This window comes from Eulemur rufifrons, chromosome 5, assembly GCF_041146395.1.
Source record: "Eulemur rufifrons isolate Redbay chromosome 5, OSU_ERuf_1, whole genome shotgun sequence".
Taxonomy (NCBI): domain Eukaryota; kingdom Metazoa; phylum Chordata; class Mammalia; order Primates; family Lemuridae; genus Eulemur; species Eulemur rufifrons.
In genome coordinates, this window is record NC_090987.1 from 24903926 (window position 1) to 24930102 (window position 26177).

General features: G+C 34.8%; 1 protein-coding gene across 1 annotated transcript in view; it reads left to right on the forward strand.

The window, feature by feature from the left end:
* Positions 1–26177, forward strand: part of RIT2 (Ras like without CAAX 2) — a 293109-nt gene that overhangs the window by 135833 nt on the left and 131099 nt on the right. The window contains exon 4 of the mRNA XM_069468039.1: positions 14152–14343. Within this exon, the coding sequence (XP_069324140.1) occupies positions 14152–14343 (192 nt within the window). The remainder of the gene's footprint in view (positions 1–14151; positions 14344–26177) is intronic.

Below are 26177 nucleotides of genomic sequence, written 5' to 3' on the forward strand. Positions count from 1 at the left end.
TGTATTAACCTTTTCTAATTTGATCAACCACTTCACATTGTTTCCATGGACAGCAAACAATGAGAATTTCCTCCCTCCTAGAAAACAGACTTGAATGTGAACAGAAATTTTTGATGCTCTAACTCAGAAAAATAAGTAATATTAGAGCTTGGAGAGGTGAGTTGGGAAAGTGCTTTTAGACAAGGAAATGGCTTTTAGTGTCCCTCAAATCACAGCACCTTGACAGTTTCTTCCCCAGATTCTATGTACAGTCTGTCTATTATCTTCCTAGACAGTGGCTCTTGGCTCCCGTCATGCAAATCTGTTTATTTTTTTGGAGTGTTTATGTGTTTCTTACATTTTTCTTATTTCAGCATATTACAGGGGTACAAATGTTTAGGGTACAAATGTTTAGGAGTACAAATGTTTAGGTTACATATATTGCCTTTGCCCCACCCGAGTCAGAATTTCAAGCATGTTCTTCCCCCAGACAGTGTGCACTGTACCCATTAGGTGTAAATATACCCATCCCCTCCACCCCCCTCCCACCTGCCCGACACCCGATGAATGTTATTACTGTATGTGCACTTAAGTGTTGATCAGTTAATACCAATTTGATGGTGAGTACATGTGGTGCTTGTTTTTCCATTCTTGTGATACTTCACTTAGTAGAATGGGGCATGGTAGCACATGCCTGTAATCCCAGCTACTAGGGAGGCTGAGACAGGAGGATTGCTTGAGCCTAGACGTTTAAAGTTGCTGTGAGCTAGGCTGACACACACCATGGCACTCTAGCTGAGGTGACAGAGTGAGACTCTATCTCAAAAAAAGGAAAAATTTGTTTAAAGTGATAATACAGCATTTGTTCATTTCTCTTTTGCCTCTGTAAAATCTCAACCTGGGCATCCCTTCCCCACATTCAAGATCAAACTATTCTTTCTTCCTCTTAAATGTTGTTTAAACCCCTCTCTGCTACATAATGCCAGTAAACCAAACAATGTGCATTAGAAACACAATTTTCCAGGATATAAACTAGGAATAAATGGGACCTTGGTTTCCACTATCAGAGCAGTTGCATATAAAATCTTAGAACAGTGGGATTTTGCTCAATCAAATAAATGGCATTGTTGGTCTAAGAGTCTGAAAACTTACCAGCTTGATATTGTGAGGAGTGCACCAGAATTAGAGGCAAGTGGAGTTAAATTGAAATCCTCGTCTCCCCGCTCATTAACCATAAGACTTTGTTCAAAATACTGAACAGTCCCGAGCTTCATTTTCCTAATATATAGGACTATATTATGAAATAATATATATTCCTTCCAATATATAAAGTTGAATTCTTGATACTGTTCAATACTGTTGGATTTAAACAAATGAAGCTTATGAAAGAGGCGTATACACTGTTAAGGACTTTCTATAAAATGTGATTTTTCATTCACTTAAATATTTGTGGAAGACCTACTAAGTGCCATGTTTAGCACTCTGCTGGTACATTACTTACGTTAATAAGATACATCACTTGACCTGGTAGCTGGCCATTAAGCAGCGAGATACAAAAGCAAGTAGACAAAAAAGGATAATACAATGCCTCTGTGAGGAAAGGATTGTAATAGGGAGATATTTATGTGTATATGTGTGTGTGTATGTGTGTGTGTATCTCCAGGGAGATATATATATATGTATATGTATATATTGCAATATATATATAATTTATATATATGCGTGTATATATGTAAATATCACGTGAGAGTTTGAAAATTTGCGAGAGCATTTCTCCTTCGAATGGAAATGTGAGAAGATGTAACCTGCAACATTTAAAGTGAACCTTGAGGAATTAAAAGGGAATTTAAGGCACAGGGAGCTGCATAAACAAATGCACAGGGACATTAAAATATATCTTTCCCGGAGCATTGTTATTCAGCTTCAGCTACATTAGCTTGCACAAATGCATTAAAACACCAATGTTGGCTTCTTCTCAGAATGTTAAATCGGTATGATTTATACCTATCAGACCTTCATTCAGGTAAACACTAGAAGAATGGTCATATTAATGTAAAGTGCTATGTACATATATGAAACTCTCTCAAGCAAGTCCTTTTGGCTCGAGTCATTATTTTCACACTGTTATTGTACTTATGAAAATTTGGAAAAAAAACTAAAGTATTTTTATTTTGTTTTCTATATTATATGATGTGCCAAGAGCTATAAGAGGTTGCATTGCTTTTTAACATTGTGTTATAAGGGAGAATTGTGTTTGTAATCAGGCTTGCAGTTCAGGTTTTGGAAGTGAATACTAATGTTACTTCAGCAGATTTTTTAAAAAACAATTTTATAGAGATATTTTTACTTGGAATACAGAACAAGTATTTAGAATCAATATGAAATAAAACAAAATTTTAAAATTTGACACAGATATTTTCTTTGAATAGCAATACTGAATTAAGCATCAGGAAACCATTTTAGGAGATAAATACAATTTCGTCCAGTAGGAAATGATCTGTGACCTTAGGCTTATTTATAACTTTGTCAGCCTAACAATAGGTGATGAAAAGGGGCAATCCAAATTACAAGTTCCATATTCCATTCCTGACCATTTATGACAAATAGAGCTATCTCCCAAACAGGGCATTGTTTGCTGGGCAGGTACCAGCCTAATAGACACAATCAAGTTGGTTACAGCAAGGGAGTTTTATTACTTGGCCCAGGTAAGGAGCACTCTGGGTATAGTTCCCAAAGCAGGGTATCTCCCCACAGGAGTGTTGGGCTGGGTTTATAATCATAGGGTCAGCATAGACAGGACTTACCTCAAAATGATAAAAGCCATATACAACAAACCCACAGCCAACATCACACTGAACAGGAAAAAATTGAAAGCATTCCCACTTGGAACTAGAACCAGACAAGGTTGCCCTGTATCACCACTTCTTTTCAACATAGTGCTAGAAGTCCTAGCCAGAGAAATCAGATAAGAGAAGGAAACCAAGAGCATCGAAATGGGGAAGAAGAGGTCAAACTATCACTCTTTGCCAATGACATAATCTTATATCTGGAAAACCCCAAAGAATCTGTCAAGAGACTACTGGAACTGATGAACAAATTCAGCAAAATCTTGGGTTACAAAATAAATGTACACAAATCAGTAGCATTCATATACACTAACAGTCAAACTGAGAACCAAATCAAAGACTCATACCTTTCACAATAGCAACAAAGAAAATAAAATACCTAGGAATATATTTAATTAAGGAGGTGAAAGAGATCTACAGGGAGAACTATGAAACACTGAGAAAGGAAATAGCAGAGAAGATAAACAGATGGAAAACCGTGCCATGCTCATGGATCAGCAGAATCAACATTGTTAAAATGTCTATACTAACCAAAGTGATCTACAGATTCAATGCAACCCCTATTAAAATACCAACATCATTTTTTAAAGATCTATAAAAAATAATTCTATGTCTTGTATGGACCCAGAGAAGACCCCATATAGCCAAAGCAACCTTAAGCAAAAAGAACGAATTTGGAGGTATCAATTTACCAGACTTCAAGCTATACTACAAGGCTATAGTAACCAAAACAGTATGGTACTGCCACAAGAACAGAGACATAGACCAATGCAATTTATTTAAAAAAAAGAGAAAGATATTGGCTCCCTTGACAAAATTCTGCCAATTTTGCTTGTATAGATATATTCTTTAGGAATATAAATTTTAAAACATTTTGTCCTTCTAATTTTATTAAAAATCTTATCTAGGAAGATGTGCCTTATAAGTCCTCACAAACTCATTTACTATCAGAAGGTTACTTATTATGTCTGTTCTAGAATATATACATTCTCCATAGAACAAGCATATCAATTTACCTGAAATGACATTTGCAAAAATTTAATTAGAGATTTTTTTTAATGTTCAAAATCTACCCCTAGAATATTTAAAATTTGTTGGTTGACATAAATCTAACTCCTTAAAAAGAAAATGAAAAATATATAATTCATTGCTAATTTTTGAGGTTCATAAATGATAAAAATATATAAAAAATAATTATTGATTAGGGCTGAGTTTGTTAGACATAATTTCTTAAAAAAAAAGAAAGAATGTAATCGACTAAGAACAATGTGTGAGACTCGGATCACTGAAAAGGAAGGACAGCTACCCATGTAATGTTGGAACTAGAAAACCCTGTTTTCTGACCTGGCTATGTTTTAATTAGCTATGAGAAAATGACCTCATCACTACTTTTCTGGGCCCTGATTTTCTCATCTGCAAAGTAAAAATGTTGCACCTGATAATCACTAAATTCTCTATTTGTTAAAAAAAGTTCAAGTATGGGGAATGATATTCACAAAGGCACAATGGTGACAGCTGCAGCTTATACGGTCAAGCCATGAGAGAATTGACCCCATTAGAAAGGGTATATTCAGAATTAATTGCAGATAAAGCTAGATATATAGCATGACATCATATTGTATAGTGTCTTAAAATCAGGAGGATGAGTAGAGATTTGATGTGAAAGTAAATGGGTAATGATTGAAACTTTGGAGACAGAAAGACTGCGGAATGAATACAGTGCTTAAAGAAAATTAATCAGATGGAAATGGAGGGATTTCCCCCATCGATGGACTGACTGGAAAAGGGAGACCCTGAGGTTAGATCAACCATTGGGGAAGAATAACTAAGTTGGAAGATGAAGTATACTCAGCACTTTGTGATGGGTAGGAAGCTTGTAATCTCTTCCTGGCTGTACTTCTGACGTTATGGAGGACGAATGCCTGCTCTCATCATCAGTTTCCTCATTTGTATGATGATGGGTGCTGGCTTCTCAATACAATTCTAAAATTTTAGAATAACCTAGAGACAGTTCATTCTAACTAGTGCAAAACAAGATGAAGTTTTACCTGGGAGGAAACAAACAGTAATTTATTTTTTTCCATTCAACCTTTAGAAATATAAATTTTATTGTGTATAGCGAGGCTTTTTTAGAGTATGTGTGTGTTCAATATCATTTCATTTTCCTTATTAATAGTAGTATCCAATCATGTACTTTAACTCAATTAGCAGCTACAACTTTGTCATGTAGATTTTCTTGTTTCACATTTTTGTTGGGATTTGTCCTTTCAGTATCACATTGGGAATGACTATAATGCAGAGAATGAAATCCTTTCACAACACAGTTGTCCTGGCTTCTTCCAAGATGCATTCCTGTAGGTTTTATCAGCATGAAGACAGCTCCCAGTATGAGTGACCTCCAGGATAAATAGAAAACCAGCTGTGATTAAAAATATCTTCTAGTGGATTTGTACCACCCATAGGCAGCCATGAAACTTTTAGTCTTTGACAAAGTACAAGTCAAATAGAAGGGGGAAAGGCAAACTGACTTCTATGGGAAAAGAAATTTTGATGCATCCAAAGACAGTAAGATTCATCTTTCCTCCTCCCTTCTTAAAATAAGACAAATGACTAAAGCTGGAGAATGAAATAAAGAACATTAAATTGCTTTTTAACTGATGTGGATTTCAGTGGTATATAGGTTTACCTAAAAGTTAAACTAGACCTGGCTTTTCATGTATGGGAATGAATATGTCACTAAAAGCTTTATTCATTCAGTATAAGTATTGTATTCCACTTTCCTTTTATCTTCATTCTCCAGCCTCCAAACCTCATGCTCCTTAAAGTGTATATCATCCAGGGAATAGTAACATACTTAAAAACATTTAGCTTAAAGTAAGTAATTATCCAAATGATAATATAATTATCTGTTGGGCTTTGATCCAGGCACTGTCCCTAGTGCTTTGGAGAATATGATGCTCAGGTCGTTTGGAGCCTAGTGATGGAAATGAGAGTAGAACACATGCAATTACAATACAAAGAAACCGTTGTAAGTGCCAAAATCTGAGAACAGTTAAGTACTGAGCGTGCTTGGCAAGAGGTAGCAAAACTAGAAGACAGCTGTCAAAACTATTTTCATAAAATCTCCTTTAAAAGAGATAAATATAATCTCAATGAGGCAAACTTCAATTCTCAAAAAAAAAAAAAAAAAAAAAAGGCAAAAAATCTTGTCCCCCCAATCTGACCGAGGCTAGTTAAATTTGTAAACTAATTCCTGATCCCAATTTCACTCCAAAAGATTTTCCCCCGTTAGGTCTATCTCATTGTTCCCTGGTCCTCAGTTACCAGTGTTGAGAGTAAGTACTGGTACCGAGTTGAGCCGATGATGGGGTGATCACAGATACAAAGCAATCCCACACAGTTTATTACAGAAAAGAAAGAAACTATAGAAAGTGAAAGTAAAGAAGGAAGCTACTCAAAGTGAAAATATGTTCTAGAGAGAGGAATGGGTCAGATTCCAAGAGTGTAGAAAGACGTTGATGACTCCCAGGTGGTTTCCTTTTATTGGCCTGGTCTGGGGCGGGCTTACAGGAGGTGTGGGCTAGTACCAAATGATCGTCAGGTGTTCTGCATTTTTCCTGCAGTTCCCTTCCCTTGATTGGTCCCCGGCTTCTCCACGCCTAGGAACCACTTTCCTGGCCTGTGCCCGCCACCTGCAGGTTTGATCCCTACCTAACACCACTGAGACTGACTGTTATCACTACTTCCATCAGATTTTAATCTTTCACATAAGCCAAATTTCCAGTTACCTCTGGATAGTTCTAGTTACACATCTAGTGTCAACTCTAACGGGACTAGTACGAATCTGTAAATAACTTAAGATATGATGGTCTTAAGTTATTCACTTTCTCAATCAGCTTATTTCTAACATTACAACTGCCATTTACCAGCTCCAGAGCTATAAAAGCTAGAACCACATTTAATTTAATTTAATTTAATTCTTCTCTTCCTTGGAGAGACATTGTGGTATTTATGTATCTTGGATTTCCTACTGGTAGCTCTAGGACTTTGACCATATCATTTAATATCTCTCTACTTTGATTTTTTTCATATCTAATGAGGGATATGTTTTTTATATCTAAACCCTAGAGGTCGGGCATACTCAAAGTCCCACCTATTGCCCAACACTACTGATCGAACCTTCGAAGTTATTCTTTCATTTCCTGTCTCTCCTATGCCCAAACTTCTAGGCTTTAAGTCTTTCTTCCTTGATATGTCTGACATTTTTCTTTCCTCTCCGTTTTTTTTTTCTATTGTGACCTTTATTTCAAGGGTTTTCCTCTTTTCTTTCTCCTTCTGTGGAACCTCACTTCAGAATTACTACAAAAGCCTTCAAGATTTTCTCCCTTCCCTCAGTTTCCCTTCCCTCCAGTATGACTCCTACTTTTGCCAGACCAATCCTACTGAAATGGGGTTTCCTGCTTGTTATTTTCTCCTGAAGAAAATATCCTGAGTTTTTGGTTTCCTACCATCTCAAACTCAAAACCTGGTAGTCAGGGATTTCAATAATCTGATCTCACTCGGCAACAGGAACATGCAACCCCTTTACACGAGCCATACTCATGCCTCTCTTTGTAACATCATTTTCCATCTGAAGTGTATATTCCAGTCCCCCACCCTGTGCCCTCTGTCTCCCCATAACTCCACACCTCACAACGCCTAGCACATCCATCACTGTGCGGTCCTGGGTTCCTCACTGGGATCAGGATGCATCAGAAGTGACCACTTCTGAGCAGAATTACCACTGTTCCTTACTCTGGGAGACCTGCCCAGGAAGGCTTCTTTGAAGTTTTCCTCACCTGTGCTTCTGGGTGTTATCTTCTGCTTATACCATTGCAATGAGACTGGCTTCATGAGCTGGCAATTTGTGCAATTTCCCAGTTTGTGCAATTTCCTGCATTACTTGATGTAATGTTCCACTGTTGCTGCCCTAAAATTCTTAATAATTTTTGAACAAGTAGCCCCTAATTTTCACTTTGCACTGGGAGTCAAAAATTAGGTAGCTGGTCCTGCATTGCAACCTAAATGTTTATTTAAGTTGTATTTAGGTTAGAGCTTTTCCAGGATCCATCTTCGTTATAGCTGAATTCCAAACACCCTTCAGCCCCCATTCAATGCCAATATCAGAATCAAGTCCCTTCCTAGTTTTTCAGGCACTAAAATTTAAAAACTTTAGATGTCATTCTCATTCTTAACACATTGTTTAATTTTCTACGGAATAACTTTTCTGTTATCTTACTGGAGCCTTCCATTGGTATCACTGGCAAAACTTACACTGAAAAACATATTCATAGCCTTAGTCTTAGGAAACCTGCAACTGCAGATCCTGTTGGGTTGACACTGTGAGTGGTGTCCCTTATCTCAAACCTCAGAAGAAAAATTACCATCAGCTCTAAGTGCTTAGGGAAGATTTGTGTCAAATTAATATGGTGTTACTGAGCACAGAAGTGATGTAATTGACTATGTTTCCATTGTAGCTCAGGTTATCTAGAAGTTCAGAGTCAAACTGTAGATCAAACTCTGTCTTCTCACTGTATCCTGGTTTTGATGTTCTAATTTCTATTTGTTCTTTTCCTTATTTAGTTATCAGTATTTTTGTTTTATTACATGTATGATTTTAAGCCATCTCAAACCTTACATGCTTGTCTTATATAAGCGTTCAATAAATATTTGATGAATGAGTTGGGCACAGTACAGGCAGTATTCTGTGACATAATGCATTCTGAAAAATATGTGTGGCAAATATTGAAAGACAAATAATAGGTAAACTTAGGATAATGGTGATGATTATGTTCTCTAAAAACTATAAAATAGTATTTTAAACTATATTTTATTTTCTAGGCACAATTTTTGACCCCCATATTATTAGCATTTATAAAAGCTCTTTGTTCATTTTCATTTCAGTTGAATACCGTTAACCAGTTTAAGGTATGAGATTGTGACTACAGAACCACCACTTCTACTGATTTCAATCTTTGTGCTTTGCATAAATTATAGTAAATCTATGATAACTAGAACTTTAATCATAAATATTGTTTTAATTCTCCCTTCTTTAAAAGATACAAACAAAATAAAATAACATAACAATCACATTGATCCTTTGGCAACCTCCAAAAACTGAATTATTAACTGGTAAGCAGGCCCTAGATGTGTAACTGCCACACCAATGCTGAATTTGGACCATGGAAGTTTATTTAAGGGTGACAATACATAATCTTTGGAAGTGAGGTTGCATGAAAGTGGAGTAGTTCTGTCCAAATAATAAATTTAAGGAAGAACATTACATCTTATTCCCTCACAAAGCCCTCTTTCACTTCCTCCTGTAGACTACCTCTGTCCTTCTCTGAATCTCCAGGTTCATTTAACATTTCATTGCTATTCATTTGTTTTATCCTGGCCTAGTTGCGTTTTTCAAACCCGGTCAGGACCAGACTGTTTTTATTTCTTGTATATTCTACCACTTGGCAAGGTGTTAGATGTATGGCTGGCTCACGTTTTGATTTACTTTTTTGTCCTAGAATATATTTGATATGGAGGCGTGGCCATCACTGGGATGCCAAAAAGACATTCGGGCCAGTATAGACAATGGTTATGTGTGTGTTGCAGTAAAGGCAGTTAAAAAGCTGGTCTGGATATAGTACTGAGTGCATTTTGTAAATAGAGAGGCACTTGTATCTTGTAGTACCACTATTTGAATGCAATGGGTGAGCTGGTCCAGTCCCTATGTTTCCTAACACCTGCTCAAAATACTTAATCTGCTAATCAAGAAGCTGCAATATGAGGTTCATCAAAAATCCTTTACTCATTTTCAGAATTGAGAAAATTCTCACACCATTTTAATACAAAGAAGTATACCAAAGGGAACTGATCAAACTGCAACATTGTACTCAAAATAGCTTTGAAGGTATTAGAAATGCTTGTATTTGTACCATTTTATGTAGAGGATATGTTTCATAGATATTTTGCTACTTATAGATAGCAAATAGAATCTAGTAACGTTCCTGAATAATTAACCAACAAGTTTCAGTTATAGCAGGAAGCAAATGAAGACAATATTAACATTCAGGATACACAGAACCAAAAGCACAGGAATCTTTAATTCATAAGTGAATGAAGATGGAAGAAACATGTTGAATATAGCATTTCTCCTTTTAAAGCAATCTCCGTATCATATATTATTAAGTTGATACATAGTACAAAGCTTTTGCTTAATTCTCCAGGCCCCATCACCTGCAGTGCACCTTTAAGTAAGACACGACACACACACACACACACACACACACACATTTTGTGACGAGTTGCTGTGGAAAAGTTCAGCTATGAGAAAATATACTCCCCATTAATTGTGATAAATTCATTATATCTGTTTTGTTGGAGGGAAGATTTTACTATCTGAAAAAAATGCTTAATAATTTTCTGATTAAGCATATATGAAAAATACTGCCACATTTATATTTAATGCAGCTAAAAGAGGATTACATGCCTGTTCTCTCAGTGAAAGGTTCTATTCCGCTGGATTTGTACCAGAGATAATAATAGGCTTAATTTGTATTGTATTTTAAAAATTCATCAAAGCCTTTTCACATCTCTTCTCTCATTTGATCCTTTCTCTATCCCTGTAAGCCAGGTTAAATGTGTGTCCTAATCGCTCTTTAACAAAGGAGGAAATTGAGGCTCTGAGAGGTCAGGTGATTTGTTAAAAGACATGCTCTAAGTGTGTAATAGGCCTAGAGGTCATGTACTGTTGACTCCCTTTTTCTGCTTCCACGTTTTAAAGACCCCTTTTGAGCATAAACACAATCACATTCCCCTACATTGCGGTGCAGAGCAAAACTTGCAAGGAGATCTTTAAATATACAAATTTTGGAATCTCACACCTGGAGATTCCAATTCAGATCAGGTGTGAGGCCTTGACATATCTATTTGTAATATGATTTGAATGTGACTTTGAGTCTGGTTAGCAAGCACTATTGGACCTTTATTCATGCAACCATCCAACATTGTTCCCGGTGAATTTTACCTTTCAATGATTTTCCTGTCTTCCTAATAGGTTGTTAAACTTTTTCAGATTTGTTTGTCTTTTCTTAACGGTATAGTAATTGTTGAAGTCGTCAAGTGTACTGCTCTTTTTCTCATGTCTCACATAAAAAGATCTTTTTCCAGTTCAAATTAAAAAATACATCTCCAATTTAAAAATAAAAAGAAACAAATTCCTCCTCCAAAAAATAATGTGATATATGTATTCCACGGAATACTACTAAGCCATAAAAATAGTGAATTAATACCTCTTGTATTAAGATGAATGGAGCTAGAGACCATTCTTCTAGGTGAAATAAGAATGGGAAAAAAACACCACATGTACTCACCATTAATTTGGAACTAATCCATCAACACTTACGTGCACAGGCGGAAATAACATTCATTGGAAATCAAGCAGGTGGGAGAGGGGAGAAGGGATGGGTAAATTCACACCTAATGGGTACAATGCACACTATCTGAAGGATGGGCACACTTATAACTTCAACCAAATGGTTCAAAACAAATTTACACAACCAAAACGTTTGTACCCCCGTAATATTCTGAAATAAAAAGTACTACATTACTTACAACAAAATAAAATCCATATGTAGAAGAAAATACATAAATGGATAAAAAACACAAGAAATGTCAAATATAGCTCATAAATGTTAAATACAGATAAAATAAGCATGATTTTTTAATCTCAAAATTTGTAAAAGTAGAAAAATTTGACGATAAGCAGCATTGTTGAGAATGAGGGGAAATAGTCACTTTTATACAATGTCTTTGGCAGTGAGATTGGCACTATTTCTTAAAGGTAAAGTTATATTCTCTTTGACCTAGAAATACTTCTCAGGTACATGTAATCCTGTGTAATATGGATGCTTAAGAATATATATTGCAGCATTATTTGTAATAGTAATAAAAGGAAGCCATCTAAATGCCTTTCCATGTACAAATAGTTAAATAAATTATGGTACATGCATAAAAGGATTTATGATGCCTCTATGAAAAAGAATAAGCAATATTTTTATATTGCTAATATGGTATGGTCTCCAATGTATATTAGGGCTATTAAATTTTAATTAAAGTAAAATGAACATTGTATATATTGTGTTCCCATTTGAGTACAGAAAGATGTATAAAGGTAGAATGAATATGTACATGTTTGTATGTACACAGACATTTCTCTAAGGATAAAGAAACTATAACTGTGATGCATTTGAGAAGGAAAATTGGAAGTTTGAGGCGAAAAGAAAATTGAATATACTTCTATTTATATTCTATACCATATACTTCTATTCCATTTGAATATTTTTCTATGAGTATTTGTTAATTTTCAAAAACACTAGATAAAAATAAATAATTTTAAGCTTAAATTAATACTTGGAAAACAGAGTGAACTTTAAATTGTAAAATATATCTTTGCCAGTTTAGTTTGCATTTTCATTATTTAATCATGTACAATTGATTTAACAAATCTATATTTTCCTCAAGATCAAATGTATTTGTAAGATAATTCTATCATTTCTGTTAAAGATTTGACAAATGTAATTATAAGTTTGGAAAACATCAGTTAGCATTTTCAGTCCATACTTTTCTAGTTGATCCTTAAGAACTATGGGGTTCTGGTTGAAATGCAGGGTTTCAAAATCAAAGAATGTCAGAATTATGAGAGACCTCAGATATTTTATAACCCAATATTGACTTGGGGATGAAGCTGAGGTCCAGTAGAATTTGTTTTTCTCCCATGTTAGTATATTTCACTTACATGGAAAAATTTAGGTTTGAGTTAAAGTAAAATTTAATGCTAAGTAAATTGATACAGTGAGAGTCAAGTAATATGAATTTTTTGAATTATATTTGGTAGCTGTCTATCCCTGGACAAATCTCTCCTCTCTGGGATAGAGTTCTTGCAAGTTTGAAATGACTGGTTGAACCCAATGATACTGCTTTGCATTTATTTTGTATGTATTGAAAATTATTTAAGAGATTCACCAACTAACTCAGGACCTTATTAAATTTATCACTCTCTCTGGACTGTAAGCACCTAAGTCTGCCAAAGTTTCTGGACCTATCTAAATGCTTCCATCTTTCAAGATCTGTTAAACCAAATTAACATTTCTTTAGACAATTACTCGGAGCAGTGCATCTTATGAATTCTTGTAAACATTGTGCTATGTGAAGTCATATCTTCTCCAGTTATTCAAATATAGCTGAAGCCCATCTAAAGTTTCTTTTCTACATTTCTTACAGCACAAATTGTCCAAGTTACCTATGTTCTTTTATTGTTTAATGTGGTTTGTTTCACAGCTAGAGTTATGTTTTATATTTTCCATTACTTTTTTCTAGTTAGTCCTTGTCATTTTAATAGTAGATTCAAAATAAGAATGAATGAATACAGATATTTTAGACTTAAAGGAACTTTCCAGATTGAAATTCAGACAAAAATATTGACTTTTCAGTCACCAAGGAGTTGTAGTTCAAGTGGGATGCAACGTGAAAGGCTGATAAAGCAATGCCTCATCTCCCAGGTTGGGGCATTGGTACCATCTGGAATGTAATGCTGCCCTCCTCAGCGGGGACAGAAGAAAATGAAAGAACCAACAGAATGTAGAAATTGACCCTTCACTCAGCAATCCAGATCCTTTTGTTTATACATCTCTGTGAGATAAATCTAATACCTAGACTTATAACTGGATCTGTAATTATCTATGCTAATAACTTCCTCCATTCACAAGGATAACCAAGGTCTAACTCTAGTATGTTTTCATATTTTTGAGCAGAAAATTAGTTTGCTCTCCAGGTCCCTTGGAGAACCTATGGCAGATTCTCTACAAAAACCTACTGTCTTTAGTAAAGTGAAGCTAACTTCTTTAGATCATATATTGTTTTTCTTTACTGGTTTCTAGAACAAAAACTTATTCCAAGAGGTATGGAATGAAAAAAACATCTAAACTATGTAATGTAAAGAATAACTTAGGTTCAAATAAATTTAACGTTTAGAGTATACAAATTTAAATTTATTTTCCTAAAATGAGATCACTAAAAATATCAAAAGTACATCACCTATATATAAATCCTAAGAGTCCATGAGTAAAATTTGCTATATAACATATTCTCCCAAGATCTCTTAAACAAATCTTCTATGATTAAATAGCAACACCCATAATGGCTTAAAATATTCAAATTTAATAATGATATATTTAGATCTCACATTGATTCTCTATATCCAAAGCCCATAAAGAATTTTGTTCTTTTTCTGCAGGCAGAATTCACAGCCATGCGGGAGCAGTACATGCGAGGTGGGGAGGGCTTCATCATCTGCTACTCCGTCACTGACCGCCAATCATTTCAGGAGGCTGCCAAGTTTAAAGAGCTCATTTTTCAGGTCCGCCACACCTATGAAATTCCTCTGGTGTTGGTGGGTAACAAAATTGACCTGGAACAGTATCGCCAGGTGAGTGCCAACTTTATTTGTTAGCTTCTGTCTTTTCCCCGAGGACACATGGTACAAAATATGGCTGCTTTCCAAGGTTCACATGGAGAATTATTAGAAAGAAATGATGGACATGATTTTTTTAAGAAATCACTGTGGTCTTGTGGTGGATCCTGTTGGCTACCAAAATCTTTCTCATCCCACATGCTGTTTTGCAGAGTGTCTTTATCACTCCTCCATGCCCTAGGATCTGGGCTCATACTGAGTATAGTAGAAGTGATTGGGTATAACTTCTGAGGTTGGGTCTTAAGAGTTCTATAGCTTCTGTCTTTGCACTTGAACTGTTCACTCACGGGTTCCAGTAAAGAAGCCCACACTAACCATATGGAGAGAGTCACATTGACAAAGTGAGACCCAGGCTTGCAGTTGTCCTTGCCAAGACACCACATTTTGCATGTTCTAGCACTAGCCACAATCTACCTGTGACTTCATAAGATACCCAAGCCAAGCCAAATGCAACAGAAAAATCTCCCAGCTGAGCCTTGTCTTGATTTCTGACCTAGAAAATTAATGGCAAATAAAATGAAATTGTTTAAGTCACCATGTTTTGGAGTAATCTTTCATGCAGCAGTAGATAAACAAAGCAGGATCCTCCTCTCCTTCCAGAATTAGAACAAGCCACTAGGTTGTTATAATTCTCAGGTTGAATCAGAAATTATTCTTATATACCATCAATCTCCTCCAACCTGCCCCTGCTATATCATTGTGATGCATAGAGAATTTCACAACTCCTGCAAACAAACAAAATCGATAAGGCAAAAAAACTATGTCTAGCTTAGATTGCGACTCACTACCAGAATTCACATAGTTCACTATATTTTATTCTTATCTGATCAAACACTACTTCTTGGGCAGCACCTGATAGGCAAACTATGATGGCTTCATCCCTGAGATCTCCACATGGTAATGATACATCAGCTGTCCTGGCTCAGGGACCATGGAAACCATCTCACAATTCCATTGCTCTGACTCACTTTGCACAAAGTAACATTACCAAGAAGTTGCATGCAAATCAAATTTTTATAAATCTAATTCTCTAAATCGAGTTGTTTAGTTATAATTTGAGATGCTTCATCTTTATTTGCACTGACCTTAAATTTGAACTGGCTTTTAATATTAATAGTTCATGTTATTCCAGTTAATGATTTATTTTTAAGCTACTTTGCTAGTAAAACCCTTTGCTAAGGTAGGAATCTTCTCTAAAGCAAATCATTTTCTCCTATTTGAAGGGTTTTATAAATTTGAATTTTCATGTCTAATGTATTTTAAGTTTTCTTAAAGTGAAAAGATCTCATATAGAGCCAATGTTTATAAATTTATGCTTAACAGGGAGACATATTCCTATGATTTAGTGCAATGAATTTTTGTGGTGACATTTTTGTATATTTTACTTGAGAGGCTAAGCATCTTAAAGTGGCAGCTAACTATTACTTTAGGAGCTATAATATTTGTCTCCTCTGCACCTGTTCTGCTATATTGCTTTGCTGTTTCCCTTTCTCCAATGAAATGTTTAGTTATGGTATGGTTGCCTTTCTACGGGTTAAGAATTCACATTTATCTTACCACTTAAATATGAATCTATTCTCAGATACTTGGCAGAAAGGAAAAAAGAGAGACATAGGCTTAGCAGCTGAACCTTTCAGATACTCTTCTGAAGAATGGGACAACTTCACTTTTCTTAGGGTTTCTAGGAGGTAGTATGACAGAGCATCCTACGTAGTGGACCATTGATGACCACATGACCACTTTTGTTACAAGTCTAAGAATTCCTGGAGAACAAAAGCCTCTAATTGGGTTCCACACAGGAGAGCTATAAGTGACTCTGAAAAACCTAGTGAATTTCAGAACATTTGGGAAACGTTTTCAGGCCAAAGTTAACCATATTCTCTCTAGAATTGACTGTTCTTCACGAGTCCAAACCTGGCTGATATTTGCTCTCCGGTACCCCCAGACCCTGCTTCCCCAGGTTCAAAGGTGGTCCTTAGGCTCTCATAAAGGGATGTTCATCAGGGCCCCTCCCAGCCTGGACATTTAGCTGTTCCTTTCAGATTAGCAGTTAAGTGAATTACAAGCATCACAAACGTCACTGAAACAAATACCCAAAAAGGACATTAAGCTGAGCAATTTTGCAGATTTTACAGACTTTTCCTCGATGATAAAAGCAAGTACTGTAAACATGATAGTCACAGAATGTGCAAAAACCATGAAAACACAAATTACAATCTTTGTAAAAAAGCTCATGTACCAGTGTCTCCAATAATGAAGTGTTGATGTGCAAATTTGGCTTCTGGCTGTGGTGTTTGTGATGGAAATAATTATTCCCAAAACTACAGAGTGGATTTTCCTTTGCAAACTGATTTCAATTCACACTTTATTTTAATCTTATAACTGCTCTATGAAGTTGTAAGGCAAGCATTTGAAAAATGAAGATATTAGAGAAATGAGTATCTTGATAGAAATTGACTTGACTAAACTATTACAGTTTGTGACAAAGTTAAAACTAAAACACCAATCACGTGTACTCTTTGTTACATCAGTATTTGAAAGGTTAAGTCTCTGCTTTTTCATCTAAAAATAACAAAAATCAAACAAATAAAAATAAAGATGCTGACACCTACATGGTTCACAGCACAAAGGAGTTTTGTGAGGATTGCTAGAGTAATATATTTAAACTTTCAAAGACAGAACCATGCTGGTACCTTTGTTTATTAGCAATAAGAGGCAGAGAATTAAGATTCTCACTAGGTAGCTCTTCTTCTTTGTCAGTCTACACTGAAAGAGGTTGAAAAAGAATACTCATGATTAAAGCTGTTTCTTTCCATATTTGCTAGTGTAGGTACCTATATTCTTAAAGTATTAATATTTGGGGGAATCCTAAGGTCCTTTCTACTGGAAACAAAACAAAACAAAAACCAAGATTTAGTGCATGATATTTTTATTATTATTCACTTCCTTGAGCTAAAATATGGAAAGGCTCTGTTTAAAGGCTAGTATTTTATCTGGGAACAATATTCATCTTGATGCTCATAATGCTAATAATACATTTAGTATTGGCAAGGCTCTGTGCTGGACACTGTAAACACATTTTATTTAATCCTCACTGCAAGCCCACGAAATAGGCTCCTTTATACCTATTGGTCTGTGAGTCAATTGAAGCTTTAATACGTTCAGCAACTTGCTCAGGATCACGCAGCTGGTTAGAGTTGAGAGACAAAACCCAGGGTGTTCTGATTAGAAAGCTCACTATGTTTTACTGTTGGCCTCCCAGCCACTGTTATTTTTATCATGGATTTGGTTTTTTTGTATCAGATCGGCTGTAGGATATTAGCATTTTATTGGCAAGTAGGAGCAGGAGGATTTGGAATGATAATTCTTCGGGTGTGGAGTGAGCAGCTCCAGGACCTGGACAAGCCAAGAATAGCTGAAAGTTGGGGCCAAGAGTATAAGGAAAAATAAGAGTAAGGACATGAAGTCCAAAACTCCTAAAAGGTACTGTTTTCTAGTCAGCTGAACAATTTTGTCCAAAGTCTATTCTAACACTTTTCTTAATTCCCAGACAACAAAAGGTCCTTGAGCTTCCATAGTCTTTGTCCCTATTCTTCAAGTCTCCTGCCATCACACTGGGGAGTGGAAGAAGATAATTCCTGTTTTCTGTTTTTGCAAAGCCCTGACCAATTGTGCAATGCGGTATAGAAATGGTCTATGAATAGAATTAAGTTTCAGGGACTTGGGAGCTATATTACAAAAGTTTTACGTTAGTTGCAAACCACAAACTGTTTTATCCTGAAGGTGGACCAACGCAAACCCCTCAGTCCTAACAGTACACTTGCAGCTTAATCTCAGCTTAGGGCCCTGAAACTCTGCTTTCCATAGTAACTCTTGAAGTGTTGAACTCATGAAATCATAAAAGACCCTTCATTTATTGTTCAGTGAGATATCCAATGAAAATAGTTTCATTCCTTTACTGAAAGGGGTATTTGGAGTTGTGGAGGTTAGAAATTGCTGTATTTTAAAAAAGCATAACATCTATGTAGAGTTATATCAAGCATCTACTTATCTTTGCAGAGTGATGATAGTTTTGGAATACAGTAAAGGAATACGTAACCCAGTCCTTATGCTCAGGGACTCTTCACTTTCTTCAAAATCTGTGCATATGAAGTAGGTAGAAAATCATATTAAACAATAAAATTAAATTTTGAAAAACAGGGCATAATCCATAAGTACAATAATTGTTGAAAACTAAAAAAGATCCTTGTGGGTAGCATATTTAAGGAAGGAAGATGCCAAATGGAGAAGTATGCTGACCAGGTAGGAAGGATCAGGTGAACAACATTTATTTTAGGAAGGACAAGAAAGAATGAATCTAGGGAGGAAGAAATAAATTCCGGGACTTGTGGGTGTGTACCAGGGAGAGCTCCGTGGGGAACTGGGAAGATCACCCTGCCTGCTATGTACATAGCAAGCATCCTCAGAATGATTTCATAGACAGTTCCTGTCTTGAAGACATATTTAATCAAAGACAAAACATAAATATGTACCAGAGTGTATTGGATATGCTTCAACGCAGTAATTAATTGCAAATACCACTCAAACTTAAAAAATAAAAGAGTAGCACTTGGTTATCATCAGTGCATTAGGTAATTCATATAAACACATTTCCAAATGATGTGGGTTTATTTTTTGAAGAAACAAAAGATTTGGTAATTTACCAACTATTATGGGGATAGGCACTCAAATTCAACCAATGATTATTTATACCTGTATTTCCTTTTCATGGCATTTTCTTTATATGTTATTTTATTTAATTAAACAAATGTGAATGTATTAATTCCAATTGAGATGAAAACCAAACCAAAACAAAGCTTATAGTTTTACATAATTTACCAAAACTGGTAGGTTGTAAAACTGGGATTTGAACCCAAACCAGTTTTCTGACTCTTGTGTGTGTATATATGTATATGTGTGTGTGTGTATAATTTTTTTACTACCATAGTTTTTTCATTCAATTTATTTACAAAATAGTTAGCCATGCCATGGGTAACAGGTACTCATTTAGAATCTGAGAGTACAAGGGTAAACATGATAGATAAAGTCGCTATCTGTAAGAATCTGAAATTACACTGGAAGAGACAGATAATGAACATTTTGAGTATGTTTGAGTGAATACCAACTGTACAAAGCAAAAGTGGTGCTATGAATAAAATTATACACACACATATATATGCATACACAAATACACACAATTTCGAGTAGTGAAAAGATCAAGAAAGAAAAATAAAGCAGTGTGGAGTGGGTGAGAGAGAGTTCTCTTCTCTAGGGTGGTCAGGAAAGCCTCTCTAAAAAGATGGCACTGAGCAGAAATCCAGACAGAGCCAACAGCATTTGTAAAATCATTGTGGGATTTAGCTCAGCATGTTTGAGAGCCAGCGTAGCTAGTGAGGAGGCAGGATCAGATTATATAGGGTCTTGAAAGTGCTTTTGTAAGGAGTTTGGATTTTATTTGAAGTGTGAAGAGGAATTGTTTAAAACGTTTGAAAAGAGTTGTGGCATGAATGCATTGTTATTAAGACAGTCTACACGTTGGGTAGGGCAACAGTGATGCAGGAAGATGAGTTCAGAAAATCTTTCAATCATCAGAATGAGAAATGATGGTAACTCGGGTGAAAGCAATAGTGCTGACTATTCACAGATTCCAGACTCATACAGCACAGCAATGGGATGGCAGGTAACAAAATTGCAGTGAGGTTTAGAGACATTTCATGTAGGGACGGTCTCTGCTACATTCCTCAGCGATACCTGAGGTCATCAATGCATTATCACACAAGCCAGTGGGGGTCCATGATGAACTCCTCATGCCATTGTTAAGAAATATATTCAGTATATATATTTTAGAAAGTAATAGACTATATGGTCAAAAGAATCAGACAGTCCTGGGTTTGAATCATTACTCAGACAATTGCTGTGTCTTTGGACAAATCAATGACACACAAGATGTACACCTAGATTCCTCAGAGAAGCAATTCCTGCCCAGTAGAGGGGTAGGAGTATCAGCAGTCTTCAGGTTCAGACTCAGTTACATAACGCCTTCTTGCCTGAGGTCACACCCTTCCTGAGAAAACCATTTCCAGTGAAGTGTGAGCATAAATTTTCAGCCATTTCAGCCCAATAGAGACCACTGTGACAGGAAAATATTACTCCACACATGCCCCACCCCTCCTCGTTTGGGAAAGGCTCTGTGGAACTTGCATTAATTTTCAATTTCTCCCTCTGCTCAATTCTGTTTCCTTCTTTTCTTTCACAAGTGTTGATCCCTAACAAACATCTTGCACCCTAGACTCTGTCTCAATGTCTACTTCTGTAAAATAGGCTAATAGTAAACCTCTGTCACAGTTTATTGGGTGGGTTAGATGAGATAATCTTGGTAGATTACCTAGCACAGAATTTGGCACAGAGTAGGGACTTAATAAATATTAGGTGCTACTATCTCCATCCCTTATCTAGATTATTGCAATAGTCTTTGGGTTATTGTTATTCTTTTAATCTGCTCTTTTGTGAGTTAGAAGCTAGTTAGTCCAATGTATAATATTATATAAGAATTGTTTGAAAAGTAAAAATAATTTATCTGGGTGAAGGCCCAGGGAGCTTTCTGGTAACCTAAGTGTATGGGCTTCAGTGCCTGGATTTGCAAAATCAGTTTTGAAATTATTTTACCAATTTTCAGCTGTGAAACATAGAATAGCAATTCTTTGATAATTGAAATATGCATAAAAGAGTTTTGGAGAAATTACTGCTTTTTTTTTTTCATTAGTTCATGATCTAAGTAAAACTGAGTAATCTGGAGATAGACAAAGAAACACATAGGAAAGATAACTGGCCATTCCAGAAAAGCTTAACTAATTTTTAAATGTATGGAAACACTCATCTTTGATGACACCTGTCATTCTCAAAAGTGGTCCTCAGACCAGAAGAGTCAGTATAATCTGTGAATTTTGGTAGAAACACAAATTCTCAGACCCTGTCCTAGTTCTACTACATCCAAAACTCTGGGTGTAGAACCCAGTCACTTATTTTAACAAATTCTCTAGGTAATTCTAGAGTACACTATGCTAAAGGTAGAGAATCAGTGGGGGAGAATATAAAATGAAAAGATACGAGGATAATTCTATCCTTTGGGCAATATAAGAGAGAGCCTAGAACTTATAAGTTGTGTAAAGGTCTTAAATGAAATATTTGAGACATCAAAGAAAAAATATATATACATATACATATGTATATAAACACAAAGAGACATACACAGGCTTAAAAATGTAAAAATAATTTTAAACATAAAAATTGATGCTTATATTAAAACAACAGTGATGAAAATATTACAGATTAAATCCAGTTTTCCAGGCAAATTTATAAAAAAAAAAAATCTAAATTTCACTGTTTCTGTTGTTCACCTACAACTAAATGGCCTTCTGTTTGATAGTTTCATGTTTCATTGGAACAGAGGTTGTGTCTGCCCAGATTGAACTGACATTGTAACTGCTTGCTTTCCTTTTTTATTTAAATTGTGTTACACTGAATTGTTTGGTTTTCATGGATCATTGAACGCATTTGTAAAATTGACAAGTCAGTGAAAGCTTGTGGAAATAAGCCTGTTTCTTTTTAAAGAAAAGAGAAAAGAAAAGCTGTTTGGGGAATCAGATTGGTTCCTTAAAATGAAAGCCAAGACTACAAAATTGCTCTGAACCCATCTCTTATCATTTTTAAAACTGATCATTTAAAAGAGTTGTCCAAAAAGAAATAAATACCATAAATACCGAGTGGATAAAGTTTTAAATTTTGTATTATCCTATGAGTACTCCATGCCCTTCCCTGGGTGTCCTGGCCCACTCACATTCTGACATTTGTGAGAAGTTTTCTCAAATCTCAGTGGTCAGGCTTTTTGTTGCACCCAATAAATCAGACCGTGTCTGTGTGTGTGTGTGTGTGTGTGTGTATGTGTGTAGTTATATGTACAGATGCAGATACAGGTTTATTAGAGACTTAATACTGTAAATACTGTAAATCCTGCAATACTGTAAATCCAAAAGAATGATACCCGTAGGTTGAATTACAAATAGTCTGAATCAGGAACAGTTGTTAGTTCATGGGGTTCATTTTTAATTTATTCATTCAAATGTTTAGGAAATTCCACAATCCAACTTTTAAAAAGTTTTTATTTTGAAATAATTATAGATGAACGAAAGTTTATGAACAAATATGTAGAGAAATCTCCTGTACCCTTCTCTTAGAATGTGCAATGTAAACTTCTTATACAATTATAGAATAATATGAAAAACAAGAAATTGGCATGGGTTCAAACTATAAAGCTTATTCAGATTTCAGCAGTGATACATGTACTCATGCATGTGTGCATATGTATAATTTGATGCAATTCTATCATGTATTTCATAATCAAGATACTCAACTGCACCATTCCCACAAGACCCCCCCTCATGTAGCTCCTTGTGGCCATCTCCATCCCCTCCCTACCCTAATCCTTAACCCTTGGCAACCACTAATCCACCAGCTCATTTTTCATCTCTATAATTATTTTCCTTTTTGATTTTTACATAGATGAAATTATCTAGTATGCATCCTTCTGAGATTGGCTTTTTTCACTCAGTGTTATTTCCAGAGTTATATCCAAGTTTTTGTTTATCAATAGTGTGTTCCTTTTTACTACAAAATTGTATTCAGATTTGGATATAAAACAGCTTATTTATCCATTCACTCTTTGAAGGACATTTGGGTAGTTTCCAGTTTGGTGGTATTAAGAACAAAGCTGCTACAAACATTCACATACAAGTTCCCACATGAATATAAGTTTTCAATTTTCTGGAATAAATGGCTGAGAGTATAATTGCTGGGTTTTATGGTAACTCCGTTTTAATTTTAAAAGGAAATGCCAAAGTGTTTACCAGAATGGCTGTGCTATTTTACAGCCTCACCCTTGCAAACATTAGACGTAATCACTATTTTTCATTTTAGTCATTTGATTAGTATACAGTGATATCTCATGGTGATTTTAATTTGTGTTTGTCTAATGACTAATGATAATGAATGTATTTTCATGTGCTTATTTGCCACCTGAATATTCACTTCAGTTAAAAATGTCTGCGCATGTCTTTTGGTCATTTTCTTTTCTTTTTATATTTACTTTTTTCATTGATAAGGAAAATTACATGCATTTGATCATGTACAACATGATGGTTTTGACATATGTATACATTGTGGAATGGCTAAATCAAGCAAATTAACATATGCATTATCTCACATACTTACCATTTTTTGTGGGGAGAACACTTAAAATCTATTCTCAATGATTTTCAAGAAATTGCACATTGTTATTAACTATTATAGCCACCACATTGTACAACAGATCCCTTGAACTTATTCCTCCTAGCTAAAATTTTATATCCTTTGACATTTTCCCAACCCCTCCCCCTCAGCCCCTGGTAACCCCCATCCTACTCTCTGCTTCTGTGAGTTCAACTTTTTTAGATCCCACATATAAGTGAGATCATGTGGTATTTTTCTTTCTGGGCCCAGCTTGTTTCACTTAATATAACGTTTATTTCTATTTTTATAATGCCCATTGACTATTTTCTAATTTGTTTTTTTAATGTTGAGTTTGGGGAGTTCTTTGCATATTTTAGATTCTAGGCCTTTGACAGATATGTGACTTGTAAATATTTTCTCCTAGTCTGTGGTTTATCTTTTAATCCCTTTAACAAGCTCTTTTAAGGAGCAAAAGTTTTTAATTTCGATGAAATTAACATATTGATTTTTCCTCTTATCAAATCTAAGAGTACCATCCAGTCCTAGATCCTCAAGAATTTGTCCTATGTTCTTTTCTAAAAATTTTATAGTTTTATGTTTTATATTAGTACCCACGACCCATTTTGAAAACTTTAATTTTTATATAAAGTGTTCTTTATTTCTTTTCTTTTTTTGTTATTGGCTGATGGATGTTTAATTGCTCCAGCACCATTTATTGAAAAGGTTAGATCCTTCTCTACAGTAATGCTTTTATACCTTTATAAAAAATTAATTGGACATATTCATGTGGACTTATGTCTGGGTTTTCTATTCTGTTTCATTGATCTTGTGTCTACCCTGCCAGATCCATACTGACTTGATTACTTCAACTATATATATGTAGTAAGCATTAACATCGAGAATTTCTCTCATTTTTTTCTTTATTTTAAAATTTGTTTTGGCTATCATAATGCCTTTTCTTTCTTTATCAATTTTAGAATAAATATATGTTTACTAAGGACCTCAATGAGATTTTGAAGGAAGTTACATTAAACCTATAGGTTAATTTATGTTGAATTTACGTCTTTACTATGCTGAGTTTTCTAATCCATGGATATGATATGCCTCTCCAAGTCTTTAGCTCTTTCTGATTATGCCATCAGCATTTTATAATTTTTATCATGTAGTTGCTGTAGATGTGAGATTTATACCTATATATTTAGTTTTCTTATAAGTAATTGTAAATGGTAAATGAAAATGAATTTTTGTCATGAATGGGTATTGAATACGCTTTTTCTGCATTAACTGACATGATCAGTTTTTTTTTCTTTGATTTCTTGAAATCGTAGATTACATTAGTGAATTTTAAATATTGAACCATTCTCACATACCTAGAGTAAATCCCAGTTTATCATAGTGCATTATTCTTTTTATACATTTTTGTATAATATTTTGCTAAAATTTTGTTGAGGGTTTTTTTCATCTAAATTCATCAGAGATATTGGTCTAGAGTGTTCATAATCTGTGATATCTTTGTTGGGTTTGGTATCAGAGTAACATTGCCCTCATAATATAAATAGGGAAAGTATTCCTTCCTCTAGTTTTTGGAGGAATTGTACAAAATTTATGGGTTATTTTTTGTTTTGAATGTTTGGTAAAATTTTCCAGTAAAACTATCTGGGCCTGGGGATTTCTTGACCAGAAGCTTTTAAAATAAAAATTCAATTTCTTTAATAGTTACATGACTATTCAGTTTATCTATTTAATTTTGCCTGAGTTTTGTCTGTTTGTATTTTTCACGGAATAGTTCATTTCTTCCAACTTACTGAATTGATGAGTGTGAAGTTGTTCATAACAGTCCCTTATCACCTTTCCTTTATTTTTAATAAATTTTGTGTACATTTAAGGTATACAACATGATGTTATAAGATACATATGTATGGTAAAATTATTACTATACTGGAACAAATTATAATAATATATTTATCATCTTAAATTATTAACCATGGATCTGTTGTGATATCCTCTATTTCATTGCTGATATTAGTGATTTGAGTCTTCTCTCTTTTTATTTCTCTCAGTCTTGCTAGAAGCTTTTTATTGATTTTTTTTAATCTGAATCAGCTTTTAGTTTTATTAGTTTTTCTCTTTTCCTATTTACAATTTCATTGATTTCTGATTTTATCCTTATCATTTCCTTCCTTCAGCTTGTTTTGGATTTATTTTGCTCTTCTTTTCTTCCTGTCTTTTTATATGTTTTGTTTTTATTTTTATTCTATTCTGTTTTTTAAATTTTCCTTGAGATTTCCTATTTGATCCATGTATTATTTAGAAGTGTTTCTTTAATTTCCAAGATTTTGGATATTTTCCTTCTGTCTTTCTGTTATTGGTCTGCTATTCTTTGACACATTGTGATCAGAAAATATACTCTCTATGATTTTAATTCTTTTAAATTTGATAAAATTTGCTTTATGACCCATGATATAGTGTATCTTTGTGAATGTGAA